A 24085-nucleotide genomic window follows, 5' to 3' on the forward strand; every position below is an offset into this window, starting at 1 on the left:
CTCACCGTCTGGCACTTGAGGGGCCTCAATTGAGATCACTCTCTACCTGACAATGTAATAGGCACTATTCAGGCGGCCCGGCGGTCTTCAACAACCGGGATTTACAACTCTACCTGGTCAGCATATTACACCTTCTGCACTTCAAAGAACCTGGACCCATTACAAGAGTCGCTAGAACAGATCCTGTCCTTTCTTCAGACAGGATTCGACAAAGGACTAGCACCTAGCACCCTTCGCTGGCAGGTAGCAGTATTGTCCACAGTGCTCCGCCTGGACAACTTGAGGTCACTGTATTACCACCCCTGCATTCGAGACTTCCTCTGCGGTTCTACTAACATGACACTGCAGGTGGTGCACAGGTACCCCACCTAGGACCTTCCACTGGTCCTTCAGGCATTAACTGGCCCGCCTTTTGAACCAATGCGCTCAGTTCCATTCCGCATACTCTCATTTAAGATCGCTTTTCTGGTAGCAATTACTTCAGCCGGAAGGGTGTCGGAATTGTCAGCTTTCTCTGTACAGCAGGATTTATGCATTTTCCATCAGGATAGAGTGGTTCTGTGACTGGACCTGGCATTTCTACTAAAGGTCAACACGCCATTCCACCGTTCCCAAGAGGTCGTACTTCCGGATTTCTGCGCCCAAGCCGCTCACCCTCTGGAACACCACTGGCACAAACTAGATGTCCGGCGAGCCCTCAAATTGTACATTCGTAGGACACAATTGATTAGAAAATCCGAAGCTTTGTTTGTCTCTTTTCTTCCTGCCACTCAGAGACTCAAGGTCTCCTCGCAAACCATTGCACGTTGGATACCATCTTGCATAGCTGAGGCATATATTGCCCGGTCCCAGCAGGTGCCACAAGGAATTACAGCGCACTCCACCAGAAGTACGGCTACATCCGCCTGGAACACACAGGCGTCAGTGGAAGATATTTGTCACGCAGCCACGTGGTTGTCTCCAACAACGTTCATTAAACATTACCGTTTCGATGCTTTTGCCTCCACGGAAGCAGCCTTTGGGAGGAGAATACTTCAGCGCGTTTGCGCTCCCTCTGCTCCCCTGACCAGGCCTGCTCCCACCCTGTCTTCATAGTTTGGGTATATCCCATGTTGGACTCTCCTGAGCAGCGCATTGGAGAACAGCCGTTGTACTTACCTGAACGGTCTTCTCAATGCGCTGCATGGAGATTCCAAAACCCACCCAGCCTTGTTTTTGGCCCAGGGTCGCAGTTCCTTTTAATAGTTCTGGTTTCTTGTAACAAATAATTTTTTTAAAAAAGAGAGAATATGTCCATTGCTCTTCAATTATTTCCTCCCTTTCTATTAAAATTAGTATGAACAAAAGTTTGTGGTTGATTGTTAATACTGCCTGAATTATTGAAGATGGTGCGTGTTTATATTATTTGAATTATGTGGCTTTATATAAGGAATTTAATTTTCTCTCCATACCATTCTGAATTGTTAGAATACGTCTAGCCTGCTAATTTTAAAGCATCAGCCACAATTCGTTATCTACAAATGACAAATGTTGTGATGTTAACTTTTGGAGCAACATGCATATTTATTCTGTTCTGTTCTATTTTACTGTAACTATGTTTGCCAAGCAAGATTGATATGAATTAATATTAATTCTCTGTTAACTTAAGGCAGTGTTTCTCAAATAGTGGGGCGGCCCCCCTGGGGGGGGGGCACAGAGCAATGCCAGTGGGATTCAGGACCCTAGGGAACATGCTTTTTTTACCGGAAGGAATAGGGGTTTTTTGCACCAAACAATAGCACATAGTGCAGAGTAAGAGATATGAAGTGCATATAAAAAACTATTAAGAAACACCGTGGAAAAATATTTAATCGGGATGAAAAGAAAGGAGGAAAGAGAGATAGATAATGTGACAAACGTAAAGTCTCCTGAAAGTTAAGATGGGGAAATATGACAAAGCATATGTAGCGCTTGACTTCATTGTGACTATGATGGGAGATGAAGAAAGACCAGTATGCTCACTGTGTCTAAAAATGTCAGCAGCAGAAAGTATGAAGCCAAATAAATTAAGGTGTCACTTAAACACATTACACCCCAATCACGCTTATAAGCTGGTTGAGTTTTTTCAGTGAAAACATGCTAAATAAATATTGCAAACAATCATTCCGGCGGAGAGCTGGGGGGGGGGCATGAAATGTTTACTTCTTCCTAGGTCGGGTGCAACAGAAAATAATTGAGAAACACTAACTTAAGGTGAAGGGTCAACGTACAAAATAGTGAATAGATTGGTTATTCTTCCGATCTGATATAATGAGAAGTGTCATAAAGACCTGGAAGCATTTTCTAAACTAAACTTATATTTTACTTATTAATTAAATTTCTTGGTTATTTTTACCATTTTATCGTAGGGTAACTCGGGAGGGGTGTGTGTCTTAGAATGATAAAGGATAAAACTCTACAAACCAATACACCATATGAATAAAATACTACTATAAAAATATAAACAATACACTCTAACTGAAGATAAAGGAGGGAGGCTGGTGGGAATAATTTATATTTTAGTTTGATTTAAATACGATAAGGCACTCAATATACATGGCACAATAGAAGATACAGTTGTTGGTCAATAGTTACAAACTAGGAGATGCTAGTATCAAGAGAGGAATCTTTCAAGGAAAATCATTTCTGCTATTATTGTTCCTTATTGCGTTGATTCCTCTGTTGATAACTCAGGCCATGGTTATCATTCATCAGAAACATCTATCAGGCTACCTCACCTCCATATAATGAACTACAGCTATATAGAATCACACCTTCTGAAAAGAATCCCTGCTCAACATTGTCAAGAATATAATCACATTGGAGTTTGGCCTGGACAATTGTCCCCATCAGCATGAGGAAAATGAAAATGAAAAGATCTGCTAAATGTTTGTAACCTTTTCAGCACTTAAAAATTGAGCACTTCAGCACCTTTTTGTTTAATATTTCCTCCAAGTGTTTTTAACTGATATTGTTATATATTGAGTCTGTTTCACTGCCAAATGTGTTTTAATGGTTGTGCTGTTTTCCATACCTGAAAGTTTTTAAATTTTTTGCAGACGATATCAGAAATTGCAGAAGATAATGAAGCCCTGGTAAGAACTTTATTGGCTCATGACCCTGAAAACTTCCTCTTCTTTGCATGATTAAATTTCAGGCCTTCCTGCTGATTTTATTTATTTGAATACCTACACATATTTTCATCCAGTACATTTTCTGCTTCTCTTTACTGTTCCTTCCTACTTCCACAATTTTATTATGATCCTTTCTGTTAATTTTTATTTGATTTACTTTTCATTGCTTATAGAATAGATACCTTATATTCCTATAGTTGTGACAAATTTTGGCTAGTGCTTTTGTTGTTACTTTTTGTTACTTTGTAATTATTTATTTTAAAAATCATCAGCCTCAAGGGTTAGGGCACCCATTGCCAAATGGCTCAAGGGTGGTGGTCCGAGACACAAACCTGGTGCTCTATCAATTGGCTAGAGCTGCATACCATCTCTCTGGCGCTCAAACATTTCCACCATTTGGTGGCTGGTTGTCATGCATTGATCTTGACACCACCACCATGAAGGCGCACATCAACTGCCAGGGTGGCATGTGCTTCAAAACTCTGATGGTGGAGGCCTCGTGGATAGGTCTGTATTCAGAGCTTCGTTTCCTCTACCTCTCATCAGAGCATATCTCCAGGGTGGCCAACTTCCAGGTGGACTGGCTGAGCCGCTTATTGGTGGACCAGGCTGAATGGCATTTGGATTCATCCATCTTCCAGCTCATCTCAGCCAGATTCGGTCGACTACAGGTGGATCTCTTTGCCACTTCAGAGAATGCCCAGAACCCCCGGTTTTTCTCCCAATATCATACACTGAACGTGGAGAGGACCAACACATTCTGCTGCAGGTGGCCCCCAGGGCTCCTCTACGCCTCCTACCCTTGCCATCCTTTCCCAGGTGCTCCACAAGCTGATTAAGGAGGAGGTAGAAAATTGCACTGTTCTGGCCCAGGCAACCCTGTTTGCTGACCTAAAGACTCTTTCGGTTGCAGAACCTTGGAGGTTTCCAGTCTCATCAACACTTCTATCCCAGAAGCCTCTGCTACAGCCAGACCTGCAGTGATGTCAGTGGAGGTTGAGAGGGTCACCTTGAGTGACCATGATTATAATCCACATGTCATTGAGTTTATCCAGTCGTCACGTTGAGCCTCCATGGAGCGGATTTATTCGGCAATGTGGCTTACATGGGGTACATCTCAAGAGCTCTTGCCACTCAATGACCCTTGCCTAGGGTCCTGCATTTCCTGAAATAACAACAAGGACCTCAAGCCTAATACCCTCTGGCAGCAAGTGGCAGCATTGTCATTCATCCTGTCCTGTGATCACTGGGATTTGTTCTCTCATATTCCTACCATGTATCAATTCCTGATTGGGGTCACTAACAAGCGACCTCCTGTCATTCACAGATACCCCACCTGGTATCTTCCCAAAGTTCTCAAGTCCCTGACAGATCCTCCATACAAGCCATTGAAGGAGGCCCCCCTGCATTACCTTTTGTTCAAGCTAGCCTTTCTGCTGCCCATCATGTTGGCATGCCGGATTTCTGAGCTCTCAGTTTTGTTGGTACATCATGACCTTTGCTTGTTCCATCTCAATTGGGTGGTCTTGTGGCCTGCTCCTTCCTTAGTACCAAAAATAAACTCAACGTTCCATCAAGTGCAGGAACTGGTACTTCCAACATTCTATGCCCGGCCTACCCATCCTTCTGAGAGACTATGGCATACTTTGAACATTTGGAGAGCCTTATGCATTTACATCAAGTGCACTCATTCCTTCTGAAAGATGGAAGCTCTCCTAGTTGACTTTTTACCACAGTCATTGGATCATAAGGTTACCCCCATGATGGTTGGTCGCTGGATTATTGTGAAGGCCTATGACCTGGAATCCATTCCTCATCGCACTCCACCCATAATGCCACCACCCAGCAGTTTGAACAACTCATCATCTCCTCGAGGAACTCTGCCACGCAGTTACCTGGGCCTCTCTTACTCAATTTATACATTATATGATTGACAAATACCCATTATATGATTGACAAATACCCATCAGCCAATGCAACATTTGATTGCTGTGTGCTACAGAAAGTAATGGAAGACATCACTTATGGCCCACCAATTGGGAGTTAGCTTTGGTATGCCTCATCCTGACTGCTGGCTTCTCCCAGAATGGAGAAGGAGCATTGGCCTACCTGATATGCTTCTTCCCATCAGGAGGAGCTAGCAGTCAGTACCCTCCCTTTTCCTTTTAAACTAGGACTGATTGGTATCATTCAACAAGGACTTCTCTCTGATTTGTTTCTTTCTTGAAACATTGCCGTCTCTTTGTCTTTAGATTGGACTATAGCTTTCCTTTCTGACCTCACAGCATGCACTCGAGCTCACTGCCTCCGGTCTTGTCAGTGATGGTCTTGTCTAGAACCAGCCAACAATTTCTTCTTATGTGCTCTGCGAGGTGTTAGACTGTTCGTGTTCACCACATCAAGTCTTTGCATCGGATTCATTAGAACTGGGAGTCCAGTGGGCGGATCCAGTCATAAAACAAGAGACTCAGTCCTCATTGCTGATGGGCATGGACAACCCATCCTGATTGCTGGCTCCTCCTGATGATAGAGACACCTCCTCCTCCAAGATTATTTGTATCTCATACTTTTTCTGCTTTTTCTGATCTCTTTTAAATGATGCATTCATATTGAAGTTCAATAAACTTCGTTTCCCAATTCCTCAAATAGCTTTTGAAATGTCTCCTATGTAGTGTCTTTTTTGTGATTTCTATAGGTTTCATTACTTTTCTAATAATAGCCACTTCATCAGTTACATAAAGTAAAACAGAGATTTCAACTTGTTTATTTGTGGTTTTCTCTGGTCCTGAAATCTTATCCATTCTGGCATTCTATAATTTTATAGTCAAATGGCATGACTCAGGTTTCTTTTATCTTGTTTTACAAAGTCACTAATCATCTTCCCATGAGAACTTTAAACAGACTGCCTATTATTCTAATTATTTAAATTATTTTTAAAACAATTTAGTAAAAACCCTAAAATTTCAAATTTTACTGCCTTCCTAATCCATTTTAATCTTTTTAAAAAGGTTCTTATTAAGTGTTTGGGTTTTGAGGTGTTTTTGCCATTGATCTTAAATTATTTAAATTGTTTATTCTATAATCTGGAATAAAATGTCACTTATCTTTTTTTTTAAAGCCAAAACCAAGCTTTTATTTTAAATATCTCTTTTAACTTTTAGCTATTTGTAATTTTAACATGCTGGAGAAAATGAGGTTTCAATGAATCTAGATGTCTCTATGAACTGGGTGTCTGTCTTGTAGTTTCTCCTCACAAGAAGTAGCTGTCTGGGGCACAGTAGGCAATCTCTTGATCTCTCTTTTTGCTGTGCCCAGCCATTAGTCTCTCTCCCCCCCCCCCCCCCCCATGTTGTCTCATCTCTCTAGGAGAGATCTTAGTGTACCTTTGTCTTCATCCAGAAGACTTCAATTTTTTATTTTATAAAAGTAAACTTTATTTACACACACAAAATACAAACAATTCAACTCACAAAAAAGGAGAAAAAAACCATTAAAATAAAAGTTAGACATTTTTGTAACGTGCCTGTAGTACAAATCTAGTGGTGCTTATTTACTATTACATAAATTATATTTACATATATACATCGAGTTTTAGCAAAGATCTTATTCTGGTATGTCTTTTGGTTTTCTTTTTGTGACTGATTTTCTGATATTTACTTCCCATATTATCTAATATTTATTAATTCTCTGATTTTACTTTTTTTCTTTTTTCCATCCAGTGATAAAACTTACTCCAACAGTTAATGTACACTTGCTCATCTATATTTTTTATTCATTTGGTTAAACTATCCATTTCTGCACACAATGTGATTTTTTCAATTACATCTCCCTCAATAGGCAAATTTCTGTTTTTCCAATGTTGTGCAAGCAATATTCTCGCTGCTGTTGTTATGTGGAAGGTTAGAAACAGTTGATGTTTTCCCCAAGTTTTCACGTGTTATACCTAACCAAAAAAAATCAGGTTTCTTTTCTATTTTTTTCTCTAATATTTCTTTTAACCATGTTTGGATTTTCCCCCAGTATCTTTTAACTTTGTCACAACTCCACCACATGTGGTAATATGATCCAAATTCTTGTTGCACCTCCAATATCTAGGTGAACACTTTTTGTCTATTTTAGCTAATTTTGTGGGGGTTATGTACCAGTTTTCTTTATAGTTTGTGGCTAATGTTATCTTTTTGGATCTACTCCACATTTGTTGCCATTCATTTAGGGTAATGGGCTAACCAAAATCCTGTGCCCATTTAATCATATTTTCCTTCATTTGTTCTGTTTCCATTTTATAATTTAATAAATAACAGTATACACTAGTTTTTAAATCAGTTTCTGCTCCAGGCCTAATAGTATTTTATCTAAGACTACCTTTGTTTCTGTCTCTTGTCTTTTTCTAATTTTTCCCCATCATTCCAAATCAATCCCTTCCTCTCTCAATTCTATTCTAGATTTTAAATTCTTTTCATCATTCATCACTTTTTGTATGTTATTGCCTTACCAACCTTTTTAAAATTTGGGTGGGTAATGGCATCCAAAGGTGAAAACCAATTTGGGATACCTCTGTATATTTGTTTCTTAAATCCTTAACCTAACAGACAATAGTGAATTCCTTATAAAGTGTTTCATAAAGTAGCGATGAATACATGTTTGTTATCCCAAAGAAAAGAATGCCAACTGGCTTGTAGGTCATGGCCTTCTAATATTAGGATTCTGTTGTTTTCTAATATCATCCATTCCCTCATGCACATGAGAATTGCAGTATTGTAATATCCTTGCCAATCTGGTAACCCAAAACCGCCTTTATCATTTGATTCTTGTAAATGTTTGAGTCTTATTTTGGGTCTTTTATGTTGCCAAATAAATTTATTCATTAATCTATTTAAGTTTGTAAAGGATTCCTGCTTCAATTTGATTGGAATTGTCTGAAATAAAAACAAGATTTTTGGTAATATGTTCATTTGACAGCTGCAATTCTTCCCATAAAGAAAAGTTGCAGCCTTTCTCAATTGTCTAAATCTCTTTTAATTTTTGCGTTTAATATATCATAATTATCCTTTTTTAAAGGTCTGTTTCTGGCAGGTAAATTACATTCATTATTGTTATTAAGTTATTCCTTAGATATCTTTTGGGTAAGAATCCATTCTGATCAATGTGGATGAAGCTATTTAAATATCCTTTTAATCTCGGCCATAATTGAGTTGAAAATTTTGTAATCGACATTTAAGAAGGAAATGGGTCTATAATCCTGAATTAGGGTATGGCCGGTATCTTTTTTGGTTATCAAAGCTATATTGGCTTCTTTCCAGGACGTAGGTATTTTCCCTTCTTTCAAAACAGCATTATAATAGGTTATCTTCCAATTGTTCTTGTATTCCTTTATAGATTTCTATTGGGAGTCCATCTGAACCTGGTGATTTATTGCTTTCCTGTTTTTTAAATGCTTCCCTCACTTCTATATTTGTAATCTCTTTATTTAACATCTGTTTAATATTCTCTGGAACTTTAGGAAGATCTGCCATTTTGAAAATTGCTTGTGTTTTCTCTTGGTCAATCCGCTTATCATTTTTTATATAGTAATCTATAAAATTCACTAATAATTTGTTTCTTTTCCTCTATATTATAACAAAGGGCTCCTTCCTCATTTTTAAGAGTACCAATCAATCTTTTTTCCCTTTGTTTTTTAATTTTCTTTGCAAGCCATTTCCCAGGCTTGTTGGCATTTTCAAAAAAAAATGTTTATTATATTTAATTTGTTGAGCCAGTTCTTCCTTATCTAGTAAATGAAGTCTATGTTTTGCCAATATCATTTGTTGTTTTATCTCCTTTTTATCTGGTTCCCTTTTTAATTCTTCTTCTATTTTTCTATATTCTTCCTCTAACTTTTGTCTCTTCTTCTTACAGTCCTTGGCCATGTATGCTATTGCTGTCCCCCTCATTACCGCTTTTGCAGTATCCCAAAGATTCTGTAAATTAGTTTGCTCCTTAGTATTTTCTTGAAAAATATTTAGATCATCTTTTATTTTTTGTTTAAAGTCTTTATGGTTCGCTATTGCCCTCTTTAATATCCACCTTGGCTTTTTTACATTGTCTTTCCACTTTATCCTAATTGCTTTATGGTCCACTTCCAAATTGCTTGCTTGCTTGCTTGCTTGCTTGCTTGCTTGCTTGCTTGCTTGCTTGCTTGCTTGCTTGCTTGCTTGCTTGCTTGCTTGCTTGCTTGCTTGCTTTATTTATTTATTTATTTATTTGGCTTATATACCACCCCTCCCCATGGATTCGGGCCGGCTTACAACATTTCAATAAAAATGTACAATATATAAAATATTTCTAAGCCAATTAATAGAATAGTTAATTTAAAAATTGTCTTAAAACTAATCATTAAAATCAAACAATCCCATGCACACTATCACATCTAACACATTTACATTTTCAGGTTCTTACAAAAGGCAATGAGGGCGGGGGCAGTGCGAATCTCTGGGGGGAGTTGATTCCAGAGCGCCCCCCCCCCCCCGAGAAGGCTCTTCCCCTAGGAATGACATTGTCTAATTGACAGGACCTGGAGAAGGCCAACTCTGTGGGACCTAACCAGATGCTGAAATTCATGCACAGATAATCTGGTCCTATGCCATGTAGGGCTCTATAGGTCATAACCAACACTTTGAATTGGATCCGGAAACCAATTGGCAGCCAATGCAGTCCGCCGAGTGCTGGAGAGACATGTGCATCTCTTGGTAGGCCCATAATAGCTCACGCAGCTGCATTCTGCACAATTTGAAGTTTCCGAACACTTTTCAAAGGTAGCCCCATGTAGAGAGCATTGCAGTAGTCGAACCTAAAGGTGATAAGGGCATGGACGTCTGTGAGCAGAGACTCCCTGTCCAAATAGGGCCGCAACTGGTGCACCAGGCAAACATGGGCAAACGCCCCCCTTGCCACAGCCGAGAGATGATGCTCTAAAGTCAGCTGTGGATCAAGGAGGACCCCCACGTTGCGAGCTCTCCCTGAGGGGGGCAAAAGCTCTCCCCACAGGGTGATGGACGGACAGATAGATGTGTCCTTGGGAGGCAGTTCCCACAGCCACTCTATCTTGTCGGGATTGAGCTTGAGCCTGTTGGCACCCATCCAGACCCTGACAGGTGCACATTACTTCCACTGCTTCACTGAGTGGACATGGGGTGAAAATGTAGAGCTGAGTATCATCATCAGCGTACTGATAGTAACTCACCCCGTCCCTTGGATGATCTCACTCAGCGGTTTCATGTAGATATTAAACAGCAGGGGAGAGAGCACCGACCCCTGAAGCACCCCACAAGATAGGGACCTGGGAGTCGACCTCTGACCCCCACTAACACCAACGGTGACCGATCAGAGAGGTAGGAGGAGAACCACCATAAAACAGTGCCTTCCACTCCCAGCCCCCGAAGGATACCATGGTCGATGGCATTGAAAGCCGCCGAGAGGTCAAGAAGCACCAGGATAGAGGATAAACCTCTGTCCTGGGCCCGCCAGAGATCATCAATCAGCGTGACCAAAGCAGTTTCTGTGCTGTAGCCAGGTCTGAGTCCTGACTGTTGAGGGCCTAGATAATCGGCTTCTTCCAAGAACCGCTGGAGCTGGAGCAACACCAACTTCTTAACAACCTTCCCCATAAAGGGAAGATTGGAGACAGGACAATAGTTATTAAATATGGCTGAGTCCAGGGAAGGCTTCCTGAGGTGGGGGTGCACAAGTGCCTCCTTGTAGGGATCTGGGAAGGACCCCTCACTCAGAGAAGTGTTGGTAATCTTCTGGACCCAGCTCCATGTCACCTCCCTGCTGGCCGAGACCAGCCAGGAGGGACATGGGTCCAATAAGCAGGTGGCGGAACTCCCAGCTCCAATGGCCTTGTCCACTTCATCAGGTATCACCAGGTCAAATTCGCTCCAAACAGGTGGACTAAGACAAGCCCCTGTCACCTCGACTGACTCATTTCTATTTCCACCTCTGCTAGTTGTAAATCTATTTCGATGGTTACCTATGCCATATCCAACCTCGACCAAGAGCAATGTCTGTCCGAATAGTAAATAAAGCCACTTTGTGTTAAATGTCTTTCTTGCCAGCTCCTTTTAGTTTCCACTCTTTATTAAATTCAAAACAGGACTTAGGGAGCACTTTTCTGATTTTCTTATTCTTCCACTCTTATAGTCTAGTTCTCTATTAATAATCCCATTTAAATCACCTAAGATACAGATGTTATCTCCAACTACTTCTCCAATTATCCCTTGTAATTTTCTATAAAATTTCTCTTGCCTTTTATTTGGCGCATAAATGTTTATAAAAGTTATAGGCTTGTTATTCATTACTAATTCCAACATTCATATTCGTCCTTCTGAATCTTTATATAATTGTTTTGCCTGGATACTTTCGTTTGTATCAAATATGACACCTCTTTTTGTTGTTTTGAAAGGGAAGTATAGTACTTTTAATTTATCTTTGTTCAGTAAATATTCATGTTTGTCTTTTATATGCACTTCTTGGAGAGCTATTATGTCGAAATGATTTGTATATAGTTTATTTAGGACTTTCCTTCTTTTTTGTTGGGAATTTAAACCATTGATATTCACTGAACATATTTCTATTTTTTGTCCCCCCCACACTATTTGTATTTTGGCCTAACCGCCACCCTTTGCTTCCTACAATTTAGCCAGTTACCAATCCAAGACAAGACCTGTCCTCTAATTCCGTGGCTGAAGAGCTTTTTTAGGAGTCTTTGGTGAGGGACTTTGTCAAAAGCCTTTTGAAAGTCAAGGTATACAATATCAACTGGGTCCCCTTTATCTATTTGTTTATTTACACCCTCAAAGAATTCTAACAAGTTAGTAAGACATGATTTGCCTTTGCAGAAACCATGTTGATTTTCGTTCAGCAATGCCTGTTTTTCTATGTGCCCAGTAATTTTATCTTTTATAATGGTTTCCATCACTTTGCCTGGAACTGAGGTTAAACTGACTGGTCTATAATTTCCTGGATCACCTGTGGATCTTTTCTTGAAGATGGGGTTACATTTGCCTGCCTCCAATCCTCAGGTATAGTGCCTGATCTTAGAGAAAGATTATATATTTTAGCCAGAAGTCCTTGAGAACTCTAGGGTGGATGCCATCTGGACCCGGCGATTTGTTGACATTTAGTTTAGAAAGGCATGCAAGAATATATTTCTTGTTTATCTCTATCTGATTTAATTCTTCTAATTCCCTCCCTGAGAAAACTAATTCAGTGGCAGGCAAACACTCTCTATCCTCCTCAGTGAAAATGGAGGCAAAGAAGTCATTTAGCATCTCAGCAATCGCTTTGTATTCTCTGATTATCCCCTTATGACCATTGTCATGAGTGGCCCAACTGTTTTTCTGGTTGGGTTCCTGCTTCTGATGTACTTAAAAAAGGTTTTGTTATTATTTTTAATATTCTTTGCTATATGCTCCTCAGAATCTCTCTTGGCTTTCCTGACTATCGCCTTGCATTTCGTCTGCCAGACTTTGTGATCTTTCTTGTTCTCCTCGGTAGGAAGCACCTTCCATTTGTTAAATGAGTTTTTCTTCTTTCCAATAACCTCCTTTACTTCATTCGTAAGCCATACTGGTATCCTCTTGGACTTTCCAGTCCTCTTTCTTCTTTTAGGAATGCATTTTAGTTGAGCCTGTTGTAACATATTTTTAAACAGTTTGCAAACATTTTGGAGGGATTTGACTTTTTTCCTGTTCCTTTTAGTTTCTTTACTATTTTCCTCATTTTGGCAAAATTCCCTCTGTGAAAGTTTAAGATCTCTGTGTTTGTTTTCACTAACAATTTGCTATCCATGGTTAAGTTGAAGGTTATTGTGACTTTGAATTTGCTTGAATTTTGAGTTCATGAGATTCTAACTTCTCATTTATGTACAAGGCCACACCACCACCATTTCTCCCTCTCCTGTCCACCCTATACAGTTTGTAACCTGGAATCCTTGTGTCCCATTGGTTTTCTTCTGTCCATCAGGTTTCTGTTATGCCAATAATATCAATATTATTTTCTTTCGCCAAGCATTCCAATTCCCCTATTTTTGTTCGAAGGCTTCTAGCATTTGTGTACAGACATTTATATCTCATTTTCTGGTGCACTTTCAACTTTGACTGTAGGTTTTGACTGTAGAATTTGTAGATGGCCTATCATGTCCTTCTGCTTGACTATTACAATTTAATTTTCCTGTTGACTCACCAATGTGTACATAACTTCCACCCTCCATATTTGGCAGTGTGCCTTCTCGAACCGGAAGCTGCCCAGCTCCTGTCGACTTGCCCCTACAGATCAGTTTAAAAAGCTGCTCTGAAACCGTTTTAATATTAATCGGCAGCAGTCTGGTTCCATTATGGATCAAGTGTAACCCGTCCCTTTTGTACAGGTGTGGCTTGTCCCAAAATATTTCCCAGTTCCTAATTAATCTAACGACCCTTCCTCTCAACACCACTGCCTCACCCACGCATTGAAGCTCCTGAGCTCTGCCTGTCTAGCTGGCCCTGCGCGTGGAACAGGTAGCATTTCTGAGGATACAACCTTGGGGTCCTGGACTTTAATCTTCTATCTAGCAACCTAAATTTGGTTTCCAGGACCTTCCGCTTAGCTTTCCTAATGTCATTGGTACCGACATATACCACAACAGTTGGCTCCACCCCAGCACTATCTATCAGCCTTTCTAGATGCCTCGTGATGGGTAGTTAGTTACATTTACAAAGGAAAGGAAGATTTAAACCCCAGACTGACTTATCTACTAGCAAAAAAATCTAATGGGCTTAATTCTTCATAGTTCTCTTCCCTATTCTTAAATTCTTCCCTCTACTGTATGCTATATCTTGATGTTACTATGTTGTGCAGTTTTCTGCTCTTTCTAACAGCAGTGAATCATGTATGATTCTAAATATACTACATGCTAAAATATATACCATGCAATGATGGTATATCTAGAGCAGGATTGTCAGACTTTAAAAAATATATATTTTCTCTATATTCAACATACAACTTCATATATTTTCAATACAACTTAATATGGATATATCATTTTTAAGTACAATAAACTAGATCACATTCCAATTTTGCTTTATATTGTTTCATCTGTATCCATCTTTCTTCTCTCCACTTCCCTCTTTCTATCTCAGGCAGCTATTCCACCTCTACTACCTCCTTTCTTACTCCTTCTCCCTCCTTCTGCTACCATTCCCTTCTCCTTCCTCCTTCTTCCTTCTACACTTCCTCTACTCTCCTCTTTCTCTCCTTTACAACTTCCCATTCTCCCTCAAAATCCTTCCTTAAGTGAATAATTCTATTACAATTACATGACAGACTAGAATGCTTCTCTAGATCTTACCCTTGATCATCCCTATCTACTATATTTAACTCTTAAGTTTTGGTATATGTATTTTAACTCGTGCTACCTCCTTTTTCCTAGTGTTTTCTCCTGGGTCTACCCCTGACCAATTCAATTTTTGTTCCAGATTAGTTGCTATAGCTAGAATTTTTTACAAGCTAATTTTGTTTATTGTGCCTCTTCTTATTTAATATTTTAGCTCCTCATTTGCTTCTCCCCCCCCCAAGCATTTCTAAACACCCAATAATTTCTAAACACCCAATAAAAAATCTATTTGTAACAACCAATTTATCCTTTGGTCTCATATTAACAATAATACTATTTTCTTGTATCTTATTTTGCATCAATATCATCATTATTATTTTATTTATTTATTAGATTTTTCTGCCGCCCTTCTCGAGGCGACTCAGGGCAGCATACAACATTATAAATGGAACAATATTTAAAGAAATATAAATTACTATAAAAGAATTATACAAATTACTAAAAAGTATTTTAAAAAACCCATATACAATCATGCACATTCATCTAATTCAATCATACATAGTATCGGCCAGAGACAATCTTATCATTCATGGGCCCCATGCCCATCGGCAGAGGTAGGTCTTAAGAGCTTTACGAAAGACCAGGAGAGAGGGGGCGGTACGAATCTCTGGAGGGAGTTCGTTCTAGAGGGCCAGGGCCACCACAGAGAAGGTTCTTCCCCTAGGCCCCACCAGCCAACATTGTCTGGCTGACGGGACCTGTAGAAGGCCGACTCTGTGGGACCTAATGGCCGCTGGGATACATGAGGCAGAAGACGGTCCCTAAGATAATCTGGTCCTGAGCCATGTAGGGCTTTATAGGTCATAACCAGCACTTTGAATTGCACCCGCTCATGAAAACCCCAAATCCCCCATCTCAGAAAATTTGAATATTACATGTGATCAATAAAAAAAGGATTGTATATAGAACAATACTGGATGCTTCAATAGCGGCCTTCAGCTCTTCTGCATTGTTCCATGTCATGTCTCATCTTTTTCTTGGCAATGCCCCATAGATTCTCTATGGAGTTCAGATCACGCGAGTTTGCTGGCCAATCAAAGACAGTAATCCCACGGTCATTGAAGCAGGTTTTGGTGCTTTGGGCAGTGTGAGGAGATGACAGGTCCTGCTGGGAAATTTAAGTCAACATACCCATAAAGCTCATATGTGGATGGAAGCATGGAGTGCTCCAAAATCTCCCGGTAGACGGCTGTGTTGACCCTGGACTTAGTGAAGCATAGTGGATGAATACCAGCAGTTGACATGGCTCCCCAAAACAACACAGACTGTGGAAATGTTACACTGGACCTCAAGCATCTTGCAGTGTGTGTCTCTCCATTCTTCCTCCATACTGTGGGTCTTAGTTTCCATATGAGATGTAAAGGTTTCTACAGTTTGTGTTGTCATCCTGGACTTCCGTAACACCTCAGCAGTGCCACAGACTAATAGTGTCCATGCCACACCACATTGAGGCAGTAATTGCTGCAAAAGGGGCCCAAACGAAGTACTGAGTACATATGCATGCTTACACTTTTCAGAAGTCTGATATTGTTCTATGTACAATCCTTTTTTATTGATCACATATAATATTCTAATTTTCTGAGATGGGGGATTTGGGGTTTTCATGAGCTGTACCCCATAATCATCACAATTATGACAAATCTCAGCTTGAACTATCTTGCCTTGCATGTTATGAATATCTCTCATATATTAAGTTTCACCTTTTAAGTTACATTATTGAAATAAATGAATGTTTGCATGATATTCTAATTTTTCGAGCTTCACCTGTATAGCTATAGTTTCGTAAAGAGTTAAGTCTGAGATAAGCAAATGAATATATAGTGATACCTCTGCTTAAGAATGCCTCTACTTAAGAACTTTTTTAGATAAGAACCAGGTGTTCAAGATTTTTTTGCCTCTTTTTAAGAACCATTTTCTACTTAAGAACCCAAGCTCGGAAAAATTTCCCAGAAAATTTGAGAGTGGCACGAAGGCCCAGCCAGTTCCCTGCCATTCCCCCTTTAATCCCACCCATCTTGGGCTTTTCTGGGCTGCCAGAGGAGCCTTTTGGTGGCGCTTCAAGAGGCTTTGGCAATCCAGAGCGAATGAAGCATTTTCCTTAAACCTCTGCCAGCACTCAGAGAAAAGAAACGCTCCCTTTACTCTGGGCAGCGACTGTCCTCCTCCTCTTCTTCCTCCTCCTCCCACCCAAATTCCAAGCTTTTATTTCTTTCCTAATGGATTTGCACGCATTATTTGCCTTTACATTGATTCCTATGGGAAAAATTGCTTCTACTTACAAACTTTTCTACTTAAGAATCTGGTCACGGAACGAATTAAGTTCTTAAGTAGAGGTACCACTGTACTCATTTTGTTAATGTATAGTTTCTGAGGACTGGAATTTCTAACTATTTCCAATTACCCCAATATAGGTTAAACCAAATTAGATGTCTAGCTGATGTACCCTGAATTGACCTTGCATTTTTCAATGCTCCCAAGAGCTTTGGGGATATTACAGGGTGGTAGAAAATAGCAGTTTTATTATTTTTTTAAAGTCAATTCAAATGTATATATTGATTAAAATATTTTTCTAGAATTATTGCTCTAGTCTTGATGATTTTAGTGTTTATAAGTGCTAGGTAGATTTTAGTTTTTGAGGGTTTAGAAAACATATAATTAGGAAGTAATTCCAACATTCTTATGATCTGTGATAAGGGCATCATCATTTAGTGAAAAAGCATTTTGTGTTGCATATATTAAATACAAAGATTTTTTGTCAGATTTTTAAGCATTTTTGTCAAATTTCTTAACATCTGCATGTTTATATGGATAAATGCCCTAGTAAAAACAGTAACAAAAGTGATACCAGAGAATATTCTCTTTGAATTAAAAAATGATTCTTTCGCTGAATTGCCTAATTGTCTTGCTTAGGTATAAAGTAAAAATGCATAAAATACAAAATGCAGTGCATTGACTCACAACTGGTTACTTAGCGACAATTTAAAGTTATGACAGATGTCCCCAGCACTACTTATATCTAGATTGAGTTTTGTGACTGCCCCCCTCATAGTAACATTATTTTATTTTGGGCCACATTTACTGCCACTTACAGTATCCCATGGCCATGGGACAGCAATTTAAAACTTTTGTGTCTGGAACCTGCATTTATTTAGAGTTCAGAAGGAATTGGGCGATTTATAAATAAATAAAATAAAATAAAATTACTTTCTGTTATGCCCTATTCGAACAGTTGAAAGCTGATCGCTGATTGGTTGAGACGCAGCAAGTCAAAATAGACTTGCCGCCAAAAACGAATGACTATTAAATGTTTTTCCCGCGTTTTAAAAGGTATAAATAGGCACAGCTTTCACCACTGCCACAGTTGAAGTTTGTTAGCAGAGCTGAACACTCCTGGTTAGCCTCTTAATAAAAAGAGCTGTTACCAACCCGTGGACTCCAGCCTCTGATTTAACACTGGCGACAAGGGTGCCCAACCTCCGCGTTACAGATGGCCTCCTCTATGGCAGAGGCACCCGCCTTCTTCAACCCCGATCAAGACACTTAGACAGTGTACATGTCCAAATTCAGAATATTCCTCCGAGCTAGCAACCTTCACGACACATCCGACAACAGGAAACGTGCTATTTTCTTGAACTATTGTGCCCCCACCATCTATAGCCTGTCCGCCACATTAGTCAACCCTGAGTCTGTGGAGACCGTCGCTTGGTCCACCTTCCAGACGAAGCTGGCCGCACATTTCCAGCCTACCACTCCTGCTCGCGTCAGCCACAACCAGTTCAACCACATGCGGCAGGCTAACGGAGAATCCATCAACGACTTTGCCACCCGACTCCGAGCCCTCCTATCGAAGTGCAAATTTAAAGACCCAGAGGATCGTCTCGTTGACTGCCTCATTTTTGGCATGAGCAACATCGCTTTGCAAAAGAAATTCTTAATAGATGAAGATGCTACCCTTCAAGATATCCTTAAAGCCACTAAAGCTGCGGAGATTTCAGATGCCTCAGTCTCCGAAATCAAGCACTCTAGCTCCTCTGTCAACTACATACCAGATGACATCGAAGGCCCCGTGGACACTCTTCACAACAGACAACACGACCATCCTGCCGAGGACAACTCTTGCCTGCAGATTGAACCAACCCTTTGACCCCAACGGCCGTGACCATCGCCAGACCGCCAAATGCAATGGATACAATGGCACCCACTCCCGAGCAAGGTGCCCCTTCCGGGATTCATACTGCCGCCGCTGCCAAAAGAAAGGCCACATCGCCGAAGCCTGCCAAGCAGTCCTCTCCGGAGACTTTCCCCAAACCAACACATGCCCGCTGATGATGTCCAGAAGCACCAAGCCTCCTGTTAACCACGCCAACTTCAAACTGACTTGTCAACCTTCGCTTATGCTGCTGCATTCTTTTGCTTGGTTGTCAATAGTTATGGGATGGGTTAGAGATAAGGGTGTGGGAGGGAAGAGCACAGGAGGAGAGTTAGGTTTCATTTTCCTAGGTACCAGGAGGAGACCGTTAGAGGAAAATTCTAGAAAAGTGACATGAGGGCCAAGATGTCCCACCTGATGGCTATGAACAATGGGGATTGGGCATTGTCCCAAGGGGGGTGGAGAAGGGGTTTTGATATATGCTTATATTGCGCTATTTTCTCACACTTTGTTTTTCTTTCGATGCTTGTAGTTCTGATTTTGATAAATTTACTTTTGAACTTTTACAAAAAGGACTCTGCGTTTTATTTGTCTAAATTCTGACTGGCAGCTTGACACGACCACAGGACCCAGAACTGTCAACAGCAGAGGTAATGCACCAATCTATATTAACTATAATTCCTCATTGACACAAGGCAAACTTTTTACCTCATTGTTTATTAACAAACGGCCTTGTAAAATGGAAATAGACATGGGATCCAAACATTCGATTATCCGTTGGCATAAATTTCGGCTTTACATGCCACACATTCAAAAGGCGCCCTTGCGCCCTTGGACTTCCGGGTTGTCTGATTTTTAAGGGAAATGTATTCCTTTTGTGGGTTGTATTGATGTACCTGTTTCGTGTAAATGTTTTAATGGTTCCTTGCCCCCCATTGTGGTTAACGGTCTCAAGCACACCCTGCTTGGCTTAGAATGGTTTGCTCCCCTAGGCATGAGTGTCACAGGCATTAATGCCATCGATGGCTTCTCCTGCTTCTCTTGTAAGGGAATTGACAAACTATAACCCAGGGAATCCTTGTCCCCACTGACCATGCCAAATGGGAGACCCCTATAGCCTTGCCTCTTAAACCCGATGGCTCAGTACATATATGCACAGATTATAAAGCTATCATAAATAAGGCCCTGCAGCATAACGCTTACCCAATTGCCGTCGTACAGCATTTATTGCACACTCTGGGCAGCAGCTCAATTTTTGCAAAGATAGACCTTGCCCAAGCTTATCAACAGTTACCTGTGGACACTATAACAGCAGAAGCCCAGACTATTGTCACCCGTAGAGGTGCTTTTAAATGCACCAGATTGCAATTTGGTGTCTCTACCGCCCCAGGCATCTTCCAGAGCCTCATGGAATGCCTCCTTAACAAAATTCCAGGTGCGGTGCCCTACTTTGATGACGTCCTCATTTCCGCCCATTCAGAAGCCCAACTTTGGGACAGAGTTCGTGCCATCCTTAACAAATTTAAAGAAACCGGGCTGCGCATCAAACTTGACAAATGCTCTTGGGCAGTTCCAAGCATAGAATTCTTAGGATTCTGCATTGACAAATCTGGTATCCGCCCCACCGAATCAAAAATAGCAGCCATCCAAAGTGCCCCCACCCCCAAAAACAAAATGGATTTACAAGCATTTCTTGGCTTGCTAAATTTTTACTCTGTATTTCTTAAACAGAAAGCTACGGTGGCGGAACATCTGCATCACCTTCAAAGGTGCAGCCCAGACATGGAGAACCACTGAACAATTCACCTTTCAATCTATTAAAAATTTACTTTCATCTGATAGCGTCTTTGTGCAATACAATGTTACTATGCCTGTTACCCTAACCTGTGACGCTTCCCCCTCTTTCTTCTCCCCTTGCATGACTCGTTGGGCCATTTTTCTGGCAGGATACAACTATGTCCTACCCACGGGGGGGGGGCAGAAAATAGAACATGCAGACACTTTAAGTAGATGCCCCCAACCAGAACTAGTAAACGACCTGGCGCCAGCGTCAAGTGTGTTTCTTATTGAAATGCATGAGGTCCCCCTCTTAACTGCTATTGAAATTGCTAGTGAGACAGCAAAAGACCCATTTTTATCCCAAGTGAAACAATGGATTTTAAAAGGTTGGCCAAACAAGAAACAAAATTATGTTTTACAATTGTATAAGAACAGACAACAAGAATTAAGTGTTTTAAGATATTGTATATTGTGGGGGGATTGTGTGGTAATTCCTCAAACACTTCAAAAAAGAGCTGTGAAACTTTTGCACCAAGGCCACCCGGGCATGGTGAAAATGAAAACCCTGGGCAGAAGTCACTTATGGTGGCCAGGTTTAGATAAAGACATTAAGTCTTGGGTGGCTACCTGCTACCCATGCCAGCAAACACGCTCAGATCTGCTGAAAAGCAAGCCAGACGAGTGGGAGGCACCAAGGGGCCCGTGGTCCAGAATACACATCAACTTTGCGGGCCCCATGGATGGGCAATCATTCCTCATCATCGTAGATGCATGTTCAAAGTGGCCGGAGGTCGTCCTAATGAACTTCACCACTACAGCAGCCACCATTAAAGTCCTACAACGCCTCTTCTCAACGCATGGCATCCCCAATGTCTTGGTTTCCGACAATGGCCCCACAACTGACTGCTTGCCAGATGGAACTCTTTTTGGCCGAACAAGAGATCAGGCATCCTCTGATCTTGCCTCCCTTTACAGCCACCAATGGACTAGCGGAACGGATGGTGAGGATCACTAAGGAAGCCCTCAGCCATTCTGCCCCTGGGGACTGACAAGAAAGGCTGGAGGAATTCCTCCTAGTCCAGCACATCACGCCTTCAGCAACTACCAACAAAAGCCCAGCGGAGCTCCTCATGGGAAGGAAGCTCCGCTCTCAACTAGACAGAGTACACCCCGAATACTCTGCAGGAAAAGACAAACCTAATCACATTCCTGAAATACCTTTTAAACCAGGCGACCCAATATTTGCCAAAAACTTTGACTCTGACCTACACTGGAGAGAAGGGCTGGTTGAGGAACGAACTGGCCCAAAATCATATCTAATAAAACTGACCGATGGCAGAGTGTGGCGGAGACACATAGATCAAATAAGGAAACAAGTTATACAAAAAATGAATCTCTCTAATGCCAACACTCTGCCTTTTCCAGATCTTGAGCTGCCTACTAATGAAGAAAATCAACCATCATACTCACCAAGTCTTCTTCATGTCTCCTGCAATGGTTATCCTGGACACCTGGAGGCCGGCGATGGTAAGGCTGCATCGATGCCCATAGGCCAAGAAAATCTTAGGCAGGGCGGAGCAGCACAGGAGCCAGCCTCACAGGAGGACAGCTCACCAGCAACTGAACTGAGCCACTTTGAAATGCCAATAACGAGTCCCTCCTTCTAGAGTCACCAGCATAGGTTTTCAGATATTTGTCAGGTAGAAGATTATTTTAGGGACCAGGCAATGTAGTGTATTTAGAAATGTCTAATTTTTGAGATGATCCTAAGTGGGAAAATATTACACAAAAATATTTATATTGAAATTGTGATGCATGTATTAATGACTGGGTGATAGAGGACGATTACTCATAATCTTTCAATAATATTTGAAACAATCCAACCTTAAAAGCCATTCCTGTAACGTATAGGGCAGTGATGGTGAACCTATGGCATGGGTGCCACAAATGGCATACGGAGCCATATTTACTAGCACGCACGCCATTGTCCTAGCTCAGTTCCAACATGCATGTATGTGCTGGCCAGCTGATTTTTGGCTCACACAGAGGCTCTGGGATGGCATTTTTGGCTTTTAGAGAGCCTCCAGGGAGGATGGGGAGGGCGTTTTTATCCTCCCCCAGCTCCAGGGAAGCCTTATACTATTTTTTGTATTTTATCTTAGGATGGATCTATGTTTATCCCAGGCATGTTTAAATTCAGTTACTGTGGATTTACCAACCACGTCTGCTGGAAGTTTGTTCCAAGGATCTACTACTCTTTCAGTAAAATAATATTTTCTGATGTTGCTTTTGATCTTTCCCCCAACTAACTTCAGATTGTGTCCCCTTGTTCTTGTGTTTACTTTCCTATTAAAAACACTTCCCTCATGAACCTTATTTAACCCTTTGACATATTTAAATGTTTCGATCATGTCCCCCCCCTTTTCCTTCTGTCCTCCAGACTATACAGATTGAGTTCATTAAGTCTTTCCTGATACGTTTTATGCTTAAGACTTTCCACCATTCTTGTAGCCTATCTTTGGACCCGTTCAATTTTGTCAATATCTTTTTGTAGGTGAGGTCTCCAGAACTGAACACAGTATTCCAAATGTGGTCTCACCAGCACTCTATATAGCGGGATCACAATCTCCCTCTTTCTGCCTGTTACACCTCTAGATATGCAGCCAAGCATCCTACTTGCTTTTCCTACCGCACGACCACACTGCTCACCCATTTTGAGACTGTCAGAAATCACTACCCTTAAATTCTTCTCTTCTGAAGTTTTTGCTAACACAAAACTGCCAATACAATACTCAGATTGAGGATTCCTTTCCCCCAAGTGCATTATTTTACATTTGGAAACTGTAAACTGCAGTTTCCATTGCTTTGGACATTTATCTATTAAAGCTAAATCATTTACCATATTACAGATGCCTCCAGGAATATCAACCTTATTGCATACTTTAGAGTCATCAGCAAATAGGCAAACCTTCCCTACCAAACCTTCTCCTATGTCACTCAGTTTGGGACTTATGGGGTTGGTGTGCCTCATCAAGGGCCTTACAGGCCACAAGCTAGTTCACTTTCTAATGATCAACCCACTCCTTTAAGGTGGGGTATTGGGGTCCCTCTTGTGGTAACTCTGGAATAGGCACAAAGTCCTGGCCATACACTAATCTGAACGGAGTAAACCCAGTTCTTTGCATCAACATGTTATAAGCAACCTCCTTAAATGGTAACAGCTCATTCCAATTGTCTTGCTGGTAATTTATGTAGCAGCGAAGATACTGCTCCAACACTAAATTAGCCCTCTTGCATGCCCCATTGGTCTGAGGATGATGGGTGGAGCTTAACCTTTGGGCAGAACCTATGAATGTCAAGAATTCCTTCTAGAACCCTTATGTGAATTGAACGCCCCAGTCTGATACAATCCATTCAGGCATCCCATGAAGTCTATACATATGTTGGATGAATGGTTTAGCCAGCATCTTCGCCGACGGAATCTTTGGACACACCACAAAATGCACCTGTTTAGAGAAAAGGTCAGTAACAACCCAAAACACCATGTGAAACCCACTTTCAGGCAGTTCAACAATGAAGCCAATAGATATTCCC

The 24085-nt window shown here is 41.0% G+C and overlaps 1 protein-coding gene across 3 annotated transcripts in view; it reads left to right on the top strand.

Moving 5' to 3' along the window:
* Positions 1-24085, top strand: part of ELMO1 (engulfment and cell motility 1) — a 606322-nt gene that overhangs the window by 134242 nt on the left and 447995 nt on the right. For all 3 annotated transcript variants that reach the window (XM_070726295.1, XM_070726294.1, XM_070726296.1), the window contains exon 7: positions 3078-3113. In XM_070726295.1, coding sequence (XP_070582396.1) covers positions 3078-3113 — 36 coding nt within the window. The remainder of the gene's footprint in view (positions 1-3077; positions 3114-24085) is intronic.

The sequence above is a fragment of the Erythrolamprus reginae genome, chromosome Z (assembly GCF_031021105.1).
Source record: "Erythrolamprus reginae isolate rEryReg1 chromosome Z, rEryReg1.hap1, whole genome shotgun sequence".
In the NCBI taxonomy this organism is placed as follows: Eukaryota; Metazoa; Chordata; class Lepidosauria; order Squamata; family Dipsadidae; genus Erythrolamprus; species Erythrolamprus reginae.